Below are 11,413 nucleotides of genomic sequence, written 5' to 3'. Positions count from 1 at the left end.
TATATATATATATATATATACAGTGCCTTGCAAAAGTATTCGGCCCCCTTGAACTTTTCAACCTTTTGCCACATTTCAGGCTTCAAACATTAAGATATAAAATTTTAATTTTTTGTGAAGAATCAACAACAAGTGGGACACAATCATGAAGTGGAATAAAATTTATTGGATGTGTCAAACTTTTTTAGCAAATAAAAAATTGAAAAGTGGGGCGTGCAATATTATTCGACCCCCTTGCATTAATACTTTGTAGCGCCTTTTGTTGCAGTTCCAGCTGCAAGTCTCTTGGGGTTTGTCTCTATCAGGTTTGCACATAGAGACTGAAATTCTTGCCCATTCTTTCTGCAAAACAGCTCGAGCTCAGTGAGGTTGGATGGAGAGCGTTTGTGAACAGTCTTCAGCTCTTTCCACAGATTCTCGATTGGATTCAGGTCTGGACTTTGACTCGTCCATTCCAACACCTGGATACGTTTATTTGTGAACCATTCCATTGTAGATTTGGTTTTATGCTTTGGATCATTGTCTTGTTGGAAGATAATGTATGAATTTCGTCCCTGCTGACGAAAAGCAGGCCCAAACCATGATGCTGCCACCACCATGTTTGACAGTGGGGATGTAATAATAAAATAATAATTTAACACTATTTATCTGAGGAGCAGACTGCTTTGAGTTTAACTCCATCACATAACTCTCGTCTTGAGCAAGCATGAAGGCGACAGTGGAAAGGAAAAACTCTCTCATGAGGAAGAATCGTTTAGCAGAACCAGGCTCAGGACAAGAGGCCATCTTCTTCGACTGACTGGGTTTGAGAGGAACAGATACACAATGGCAGGTCAAGAATTACATGTTAAAATGGAAATAATTTCAAATGGAAACTGTTCAATTTTAAGAATTCATTTTAAGAAATTAGGTGAATTTGTCCTCTAGTAGTCTAAGCCTATGGCAGCCAACAAGCCAACCCTAACTATAGGATTAATCAAAAAGGAAAGTTTTGAGCCCAGTCTTAAAACTGGACAATGTGTCAGCCTCACAGACAGAAACCGGAAGTTGGTTCCACAAGAGAGGAGCCTGATAACTGAAAGATCTTCCTCCCATTCTGCTTTTGGAAACTCTAGGAACCGCGAGTAAACCTGCAGTCTGAGAGCCAAATGCTCCGTTAGGAAAATATGGAACAATAAGATCTCAAATATAAGATGGAGCTAGGTTGTTGAGAGCTTTGTAGGCTAAAATATTTTGAATTCTGGACTTTACAGGGAGCCACTGCAGAGAAGCTAAAACTGGAGAGATATGATCTCTCCCACTAACTCCAGTTAAGACTCTGGCAGCAGCATTTTGGATCAACTGAAGACTTTTTAAAGACGTATTTGGACACCCAGATAACAAACCATTGCAATAATCCAGTCTAGACCACTGAAACAGAGCATTGTCATTTCTCATTCAGCAAGATTCTCCTCACTAGTTCACATCCTTGACATCTATTTGAAACTCCCAAGTCCTTTAAAGCAGTAAAGTAGCAGAATGGCCAACATTTTCTCTTTGGATTAGAGCAGAGGAGTCTAATCCTGGTCCTCGAGAGCCATTTGTTTCCCTGCTCAAACGCGTCTGTTAATCACCCATTGATCCAAATCAGGTGTGTTGGAGCATGTGGCCCTGGATGACCAGAACTGGACACCACCCTGAGCATCTGTATACATCTCTGCGTGTTTACAAGTTCATGGGAGGCAGAGGCGCCTACAACACAACAGCTGGGTGCATCATGCAGTTAGAAACGGAAGTACTTGAACCTGCAGTGATCATGCAGGCCCTGGATGTCTGCTTCAGTGTGGAGTCCCTGAACGCATCTGCATTGTGTGGCCTGTTTGGTCTGATGGATCAACTGGACTGGGAGGAAGCTTAGACAGGAGGGGCAGCCACGAGTGGCTAAAAATGGCTATTTTTACGAGTAAATAGAAGAGATAAATATATTCTGAAGCACAGCCCGCCCCTTCAATGCCACTATTCTCTCGCTCAGGTCGGAAAGCCCGTTTTTTTTACGATCTTTTACGAGCTCCATCAATCATTCAGTGCACTTGCTGCTTCGGGAAGCCTCACCCCACCCATCTCTCCGGGAGCTGCCGATGGAAGCTAACGGGAATCCCATTCACGAGTCCCCAAACCCGGCCGGACTCAAAGGTGCACATAACGGGAGGGAGATGCAAAGAGCAGGAGGGAGGAAAACACGAGTCCAGTCTCCAGCCATCATCAGTAAGCCTGCTCACATCCACACAGCTCCTCCGTTCAGCCTCTCTCTCTCTCTGCATCCATTTTTTTCACCTACCTGAAAATCGCATGTCCGTCCGGCGACAAACAGGCGGGCGGTGTCGCGGTCTGCGACGGCTCCTAGCTGCTTCCTGACTTTAAAAAAATATTTGATTTAATATTTCGTATTTGTTTTCATAGTCTTCTGCTCCGACTGATGCTCCAGTTTCGCTCAGCACCAGCCCTGTGCTGCTCCGCCGCCCCACACAAAGAGCAGAAAATGGCTGCAAGTGCATTTTCTTAAAGGGCCAGCACCGTCAGGGCTGAGGAGCCGCCATGTTGCTCTGTGCTACTCCGCTTGTTAGGCACGTTTCTATTTATATGTGTGCTTCTGGAAATTAGAAATGGATTCATATGAAAAGGCAACGTATTGGATTTATTCTAATCTAATATTGAACTTTTTTTAATCCTGTTTTTTTTTTTTTTTCATTCAACCTTTTATTTATACAGGTTAATCCCATTGATCTTCGGGGACTCATTTACAAGAGACACCTGGTTTTAACAAAGAGTGATGACAACGATGGACAACAGCGACAACAATAGACAATTATAAGAGGCATACAAACTTAATTTTTATTTTTATTTTATTTTTTTCAAATTTAAATAAAATGGCAACCCAAAGGGGGAAAAGTAGCAAAAAAAAAAACCCCAGCTAGATTATGAGGCGGTGTAGAAAACTAAAAACAGGAACATGTCTGCATTGGTTCTTGCCAGGAACTTAACAGATGTTTAAAGCCACTTTAAAGAGGTCACGGTCAAGAGCTTCAGATCTTTTTGCAAGATATTCCACGAAACAAGAGCGGCGTAGGAGAAGGCCCTTTTGCGTAGTTCAGTTCTCACTGAGGGAACACTGCAGGTAATAATGTCCTGAGAGCGCACGCTGTAGCTGCACTCACGCAGAGACTTGTAGGAGGAGATGTATGAAGGCAGCAGACCAAGAAGTGATTTAAAGATGAAAATGTACCAGTGAGAGAGTCTGCGTGAAGTTTATGATGTCCAGTTAACCAGTGAATACAGGGTGCAGTGAGGGGTACGATAATCACAGCCAGTTATGAATCTTAGTGCACCATGATAGACAGCATCCAACATGTGCAGGGTGCTTGTAGGAGCGTTCATGTAAATGATGTCACCGTAGTCAATGGAGGGAAGGAAAGACACAGATGTACAAAGTAATTACCTTTACACTTTACATGTTAAAATTCAAGTGAGAATGGGGAAAACAAAACTGTATGCGTTAAGTGGTGTTTAATACTATCGCAAAAACATCTCATGCATTGAGTTTTCTTCTCTTCTTCTTTTGGCTTTTCCCTCTTCAGGGGTCTCCACAGAGAGTCATCCTCCTCCATCTCACTCTGTCCTCTACATCCTCTGTCCTCACTCCAACTACCTCCATGTCCTCTCTAACTGCATCCATATATCTCCTCTTTGTCTTTTTCCTGGCAGCTGCATTTCTCACATCCTTCTACTAATATACCCACTGTCCCTCCTCTGGACATGTCCAAGCCATCTCAGTCTGGCCTCTCTAACTTTATACCATACCATACCATTTTATTTATAGAGCACTTAAAACAGCGACAAGGCCAACCAAAGTGCTGTACAGACAGAACAACAGGTAACACAAAGCAATATACAAAATTAAGTAAATCAGAATATAGACATGAAAACAATGCAGATAATGACGACTAACCAGTGTGGAGCATGCAGGTTCAAAACACAGATCTCCCAGTTGTTTAACCAGTGCTACCTCTGATGATCTCATTCCTGATCTTATCCATCCTTGTCACTCCTAAGGAGAACCTCAACATCTCCTTTTCTGCCAGTTCTTTCTCCTGTCTTTTTGTCAATATTTTTATTTTTATTTCACCAGGAAAATCCCATTGAGATAAAAAAAATCTCTTTTGCAAAGGAATCCTGGTGAAGACTGGCAGCAGCACATAAGGTTACAGAACATTCACAGCAAATATAGAAAAAGTTACTAAATTAATTAATTAAAAGATTAAGTAAAAAAAAAAATTACAGACACATTATTCCGTCTCAAAATCAGTAAGAACAGCCTTAAAAACATTTAGTGAACACAGCTCAGGTTCATGTGTTTCTGCAACTGGTTACAAGAAAATGGAGCAGAAAACTGAAAAGATTTCTTTCGACGTTCAGTTCATACTTTAGGCACCGAAAGTAAAAAAAAGTTCTCGAGAGTATCCTCCGGTGGACTTCCTCTTTATAAATGCAAACAAATACGAAGGAAGAAGTCCTAGTATGGCCTTATCATTAAAAATATGCCAATGGTGGAGTCTACGAGTGGCCAAGTCCGTCCATCCAACCCGGTTGTAAAGTGCAATGATGTGTGAAACCTTTTAAATCTGTTATAAATCTTAAAACTCCATGATAAACAGTATCCAGCGAATAAAGACATTTAAGAGAAGCATGCATGTATAAAATGTCAACCATAGTTCAGGATAGACATAAAAGTAGCATCAACCAGTCACTTTCTAGCCTCAAGAGATAGACAGAATCTGATCCTGAAATAAAATCCCAATTTTAATCTTCGTTTCTTCACCAGCTATTGAATGTGGGAAGTAAAAGACCTAAATATTTCCTAAATTCCTAAATATGTATACTGTGATATTTTTGCAATTTTCACACCTTCAGCTGTAGTAATGACTGGAAGATCCTTAATTTGAAATCTCCCATTGGAAAACAGCATCACCTTTGATTTATCTGCATTTAAAACAAGCTTAAGGTGATAAAGCTATGGCTGTAAAACATTAAAAACTGACTGACTAATGAAAGGCACTCTTAGGTGAGAGACCAGAACAATATAAAACAGTATCATCAGCATAACAATGAAATGTTGCATGAGGCACATTTAAATTAAGACTATATATACTGTATATATAATAAACTAAAGCGGCCCCAGCACTGACCCCTGAGGAACAGGGGTCAGTGCTGGGGCCTCAGCTGGAGTCTCAGCTCCTTGTCGCAGTGGACCAAGGAGCTATTTATAAGACTGAGTTTTCTTGCAGGGTTTCAGACTGAAGAAGTCTTTAGGATAAAAGACAAAAGTTTCAACAAAGAAGAATCCGTCCAGATGACCTGATGTAACCTTGTTGGCTTTTTCTACTTGGATTATTGAGCATGCATCAGGACATCTACTGCAGTAACGATTTTAAGGCAGATAAAGTCATTAAAGTCATTTAAGAAACAAAACTAACAAAGTGATTTGGCATAGTGGTTGGGTACCACTGCTGTTGGAATAGTTTAAGGATCTGTTTACACTACGCCTGATATTATTTTAAATGTATTTTTTCATGAAAAAAAAAAAAAAATCTGTTCACATATTTTAACAAAAACACCAAAATACCAATACCGTGCCACAAGGTGGAGAGAACGGACACATTGGCAGAACATCAAAATAAAGAGAAGAAACAATTTTAACGTGGCTAAAAAAAATTTAATCAACTTGATATTGTTTAAAATTTCATCTTATTAATCATTTTGATGACAACTAGGTGGCAAATGTTAGACAAGTTAGCAAGTTGAATGGCAAAGAAGGTATTTATTATCATGTATGGTCCCGACCCTTCGCTCTAAGCAGACATATGGAATCTGAAAGAAAAGATTTCTTGAGGTCATATTTTTCTTTTATCTTTAGTCTTTTACACAACTAGTGATAAATATAAATCATTTAGATGTAAGTGGATTCAGTTTTGCCTTTATTCTTCCCAGAGGAACAGACAGACTTTAGACTTTAGCATTAACTTTTGGACTCAGACCGTGTCTGTTAGTGAAATATCTCATAAACAACTGAACAGATTTTAACGAAATTCTAAAACTCATTACTGGCTGTATATCTGCACTTGATTAACTTTTGTATTCAACAAAATTTACGACAAAAAAGCTAATAAGTCATTTGTATGGATATTTAGCTAAAACTTGCTGTTGGAGATGTGCATTCCTAAAAAAAACATTGTTTATTGATAACATTTTCTGGATCTACATACATTGCTGAAATAAAAAAGTACACTGAGCAAAGAAAAAAAAAAACATTTAATATTTGGCAGCAAAGTCATTTTGGTAACACAACCACCAAAACAACTAAAACATCTACATGAGAATGGGATAATATCTGTGTGAATGGGTCACGTGAGTATCTATACAATTGCTGACAGAAGCATAAAGTGCTATATAACATACATTTGTCTTTTGTCTTGTAATCACCTTCACTTCCCACACATTGAACAAACCTATTCACAAGTGATTCAATAAATAAATAAAATAAATACAACTCTTGTGAAATGTGCTCAGATGTCTGAGAGCGACTCCACTTCATGGAGGAGGACAGCAAACGATGGACGATCCTCTGGTTTCTGAGAAACAACACAAACTGAGTTGGTTATTTTTACAGCTTGTGTGTATGTCTGTTTGCAGAATTGGTTTATGATTTGTTTTTATGCTGAAAAACAGTTAAATTTCCATCTCTACCTCCTTCCAGCACCACTCCATAAGCATATAGACTGAGTCTGGGGCCAAGCGTGGCTTCAGGAGCCTCAGGCCTGAGTTCAGTGACTCCACGACCTCCAGGTTAGAGAGGTTCTCGTAGGGAGGACGACCCTCATTAAAAACTTCCCAGATGAGCACCCCTGATAATGAGAAAATGACACAAGTTCAGTTGTTACAAAACACATCATACATACTGTGGCAACACTACATGGAGTATCTGATGATAATGGTCACTTCACATCATCAGATAAGGACAAAGAGGAATGCATCCATCCTTAACTTTTACCCGCTTCTTCCTTTTTGGGTCATAGGGGTCACTGGTCTCCAGTCCACCACAGGGACACAAACGAGACAACCATTCACTCTCTCACTCACACCTAGAGACAATTTAGAGTTACCAATCAGCCTAACATGCATGATTTTGGTCTGTGGAAGGTTATCGGAGTACCCAGAGAAAGCCCACACATGCACGGAGAGGATATGCAAACTCCACCCAGAAAGGCCCTCCGGCCGGGATTTGATCCATCGTCCTCGCTGAGTTGTGCCACCGTGCTGCCCCAAAGAGCATCACCTTTAATTTGATTTGACATTTGTTGTTGTTCTTTATTAGCCTAATCAACAATTGTAATAATTACCATTCAAGATGAGAGATGAACGACTTCGAGCAAAACATGTTTTTAGGCTCGTGTGTTTATTCAATTAGCAGCACAGCACTGAGACCATATATTCTTCAAGTGTCCAGGAACTTTAAACTTAGATTACATGAATTTTAAGTTTTGGATTATTTGTCAGTAGTACATCTTTATTTGAAAAAAAAAAAAAAAAGTTTCAAATTGTTCTAATAAAAGTAAACAAACAAATTCCCCTGATTAAAAAGAAACTATGTATATAACTATAAGTTTTGTGAATATATGTAGAGCTTACTTTGGCGTTGCATGTTCAAATATTCATTTTTCTGGTAGTTCTTAGTTATTTGATGTCTAAAATAATAATAATAATTATTATTATTTTTAAGAAAAACATCAGCCAGACTGATGAGCTAATGGCTAGTTCATGTGTGAGGACAACACCGAAGTGGGTTTCTGTTATATAAAATACACCAGTTATAATAATTTGCTGTCATTTTGTTCAGAATCAAGCTCTGTTTCTCCAAACTGAGGTTGTTCACAGAGTTATCTACAACAGGTAAGATATTAAATGTTTAAATGTTGTTCACAAATATCAACTCTAAATGTGTTTTTTTGTACGTTTGTAGCTCCTAAATAAGGTATTTTATGTGTATATGGTAAATGGACTGTACTTATATAGCACTTTTCTATCTGAGCAAGAGTCAAGACATGCAAAGCTCTTTACAACACAATCTGTGCCTCATTTACCCATTCATACAGCTCTCTACTAGATCTGAACAAAGACTGATCAGTGATTTATCACATTCAAACACCGATGGGACACATATTGAGGCAATGAGGGGTTCAGTGTCTTGCCCATGCCCAAGGACACTTCAACATGTGACTGCTGGTGGAATCAAACCCCCAACTCTCGTATTGGAGGGTGACAGCTCTAACCACTCAGCCACAGCTGCACCATGTGCACGTTTTCAGTTATGGTGGATGTGACATGATTGTCATCATCAGGTGTTTGGACCTGCCCGTCTGCAGCAGACTGACTATCTGTCAACTAACAATAACCGTACCAAAGTTCATGCTCCAGGTATAAATACAACATTCAGTCGTGGACGGTTTCTTTTGTTGCTGAGATGATTCGTCCTTCCTCCGAAGGACTTCTTCAGTCTGAGGAGCCACCAAACCAAACTGAATCCCACAAGCAGCTCACTCCCAGAGTGGAAAAAACCAGTTTGCTGGTGATAAGATGGTCTCTGGGGCCCACCCTCTCCCCCGTCAACTCCTCTAAGACAGTCATGCCAAAGTGGTTCGTGCTTAATAATCCAGGACGAAATGCTCAATAAGGATGAAACGTCTCAGCAACAAAAGAAACCGTTCAGATGACCTCACTGAACATTGTAGCGATAACCGTAGTTTCTTCTACACTCAGAATCTAGCATGCGTCCACATAGTTATAAATTGTGTTACAGGCTGTTTTTACTGTCCTTATCAGCTGTTTCCTTCCTAAAACAACTGTTATAATCTCCTTCGAAGTTTTGATGTTATCATCATCTCTCAAAAGTCAAGAACTGTGCCCTGATTTTTAATTTACAGTATAATTGATAAACGCACAACTTTTACTTGGGTCTTTTAGATGATTTCCAGCTTCGTTTCATTGAACTCTACCCAGTGCTTTATGAGATGTTTTGCTAACAGACCAACAAACACAGGTTTAGAAAAAAATAAACCCACCAAATGACCAGACGTCAGACTTGCTGCTGAACTTGGAGTATCTGATGACCTCTGGAGCTGACCACTTGACAGCAAACTTGGAGCACTGGGAGCTTGTGTACTGATCGTCAAAGACAAACCTGCAGCCGACACAATATTATCCAACAACAGTCCAGCTGCAGACATTTAGAAGACTGGATGAGAACATACCGGGTCATCCCAAAATCAGACACCTTCACCTCATTGTTCTTTGAGACGAGGCAGTTCCTGGCAGCCTATTGGGACAAAGGATCAATAACCTCCAGTGTACTGAACGTAGTAAACAAATGCACAAAAGTTGCTTCTGTTGGTTTACCAGATCTCTGTGGATGAAGTTGGAGCTCTCTAAGTACGCCATGCCTTCACTGACGTCCAAACACATTCCCAGCATCACGTTCTGAGACAGGCGGCCTTTCCTTTCTCGCAGGTAGTCCGACAGACAGCCGTTCTCCATGAACTCGCACACCAGGCACATGGGAGGGCGCTTGGTGCACATGCCGAACAGCTGCACAAGCTTGCAGTGGGACAGTTTCCTGTTGAAACACACACGATTCTTCAGACAACTGGTTTCCAAAGGGTTGTGTCAGGAATTTGTCTCGTACTTACATCATGATTTTCGCCTCCTCTTTGAAGTCCTCATCTGACATGCAGTCTTCTCGAACCATCTTCACTGCCACCTTCTGATCCCTCCACGCCGCCTCCAGCACAAGCCCGAACTGGCCGCTGCCAACCTCTTGACCCAAAGTCAGCTCCTCGGGGTCTATCTCCCACTGAGCTGCTGGGATCAGCAAACAAAAGATGAAAACGACTCTAAAAATATTAAAATAACTCATAATATGAACGTTTATTCAGTGGAATCACTCTAAAACATCACAACTTTGGGCTTCCTGTGTAATTATGGCACTGAATTACCAGTGGGTCACAATGCCATCCTGTAAAATCCCACAAGAGGTCAGCATAAACATGATGGTTTTAATTTTATTATGTTATCGGTGATCGTTTGGAGCTCTGGTTCTGCTCATCATGTCACCTTTGGAGGGATCAGCAACTTCTGGGGAACTTGGTCTTCTTTGAGAGACAGGATGTCTCAGTCGCGTTATCAGACCTGTCAGGCAACAAACACAAATACAATCAGAAATACATAAAAGTGTTATGAAACAAACACATTCTGCTTCCCTGAGTCACATGTTTTGTTATCTAAGCTTCCTTATTTAAGTTAAATGTATGCTTACCGGCTGCATTGTGTTGGTGGTAATGGATTAGCTCGGGAATGGTGCTGAACAGGTACTTCTCTGCCAGATAAAACGCCCTCTGTTCTGTTGCTGACTGTTGTATCTGGTAATGTTTCACTCTGGGATTCTTCTCCCCACTGGATCTAAAGAAGACAGGTGCTTTTAAGAAACACTCCTTTATAGAAACAGTTGCAAAACAGTGCAAAGATCCTGAAAATGGACTGTTGTACGAAATATATATGTATTTAATTAGCAAAACCATTGATGTTTAAGGAAGTCCTGCCATACAGTAGAGTTGCAGTCGGGCCTAACAAATCCAACTCAGCTCAGCCCGAGCCCGTAGGTTTTTTTTCCGAACCCGACTTGAACCGACCACTTAACTGTTACAGGTCTGAACCCAAAAAAACCCAGACATTCTTTTATAATTCAGCTTTTTCTGCGTTTGTAAGCAAATCAGTTTGACATGATATGTTAAAAATGTATTTCAAAGAAAGGAAGATAAAAGATTTCTTGTTTCACCAAATGGATATTAACATACAAAATTAATAGCCTAAAAAAAAAAATCAGCTCTAAAGACAGGCTTTTATACAGATGAACAAACATATTTTTAGAGCAAAAGTATTTGGAAAAATACAAAACAAGGCTACTTTAACTGAACGCGCTGCTCGCTTCAGCTTTTGTAGATGCTGCTACTTTCTTCACCGCAGATGACAGCAGGTGCGGCGACGCACGTGGCCGGTGATCAGCTGATCCATCTGAAGCTTAACTGGACATTTTTTTTTACCTCTTTCAACCGGCCAGTCGGACCTGTCTCCTCCTCAACAAGTAGATTAACACAATTTTATATCATGCATTCTTATTTACTTTTCTTTGTACCGTATGGCTAGACATGGGCACCAGTGACCCCTGCAACCCAAAAAGTAGAAAGCGGGCAAAGATAATGGATGGATGAATGAATTGATGAATGGATGGATGGATGGATGGATGGATGGATGGATGGATGGATGGATG

At 40.3% G+C, this 11,413-nt stretch overlaps 2 protein-coding genes across 2 annotated transcripts in view; both read right to left on the bottom strand.

Annotated features, from left to right (window-relative positions):
- Nucleotides 1-2,380, bottom strand: part of cyfip2 (cytoplasmic FMR1 interacting protein 2) — a 38,163-nt gene extending 35,783 nt beyond the window's left edge. Inside the window, exon 1 of the mRNA XM_037675978.1 lies at nt 2,318-2,380. The gene's annotated coding sequence lies outside the window, so the exon portion shown is untranslated. The remainder of the gene's footprint in view (nt 1-2,317) is intronic.
- Nucleotides 2,381-6,599: 4,219 nt separating this feature from the next.
- The window catches only part of itk (IL2 inducible T cell kinase), a 10,483-nt gene continuing 5,669 nt past the window's right edge, over nt 6,600-11,413 (bottom strand). Inside the window, exons 10-17 of the mRNA XM_037675976.1 lie at nt 10,403-10,545; nt 10,201-10,275; nt 9,777-9,945; nt 9,487-9,703; nt 9,342-9,406; nt 9,153-9,271; nt 6,781-6,938; nt 6,600-6,665 (exon numbers count right to left, since the gene is read on the bottom strand). Coding sequence (XP_037531904.1) covers nt 6,600-6,665; nt 6,781-6,938; nt 9,153-9,271; nt 9,342-9,406; nt 9,487-9,703; nt 9,777-9,945; nt 10,201-10,275; nt 10,403-10,545 — 1,012 coding nt within the window. The remainder of the gene's footprint in view (nt 6,666-6,780; nt 6,939-9,152; nt 9,272-9,341; nt 9,407-9,486; nt 9,704-9,776; nt 9,946-10,200; nt 10,276-10,402; nt 10,546-11,413) is intronic.

Source organism: Nematolebias whitei, chromosome 4 (assembly GCF_014905685.2).
Source record: "Nematolebias whitei isolate Nwh7 chromosome 4, NemWhi1, whole genome shotgun sequence".
NCBI lineage: Eukaryota > Metazoa > Chordata > Actinopteri > Cyprinodontiformes > Rivulidae > Nematolebias > Nematolebias whitei.
Note: the sequence above shows the minus strand (reverse complement) of the source record. Positions and strands in the feature narration are given on the sequence as shown.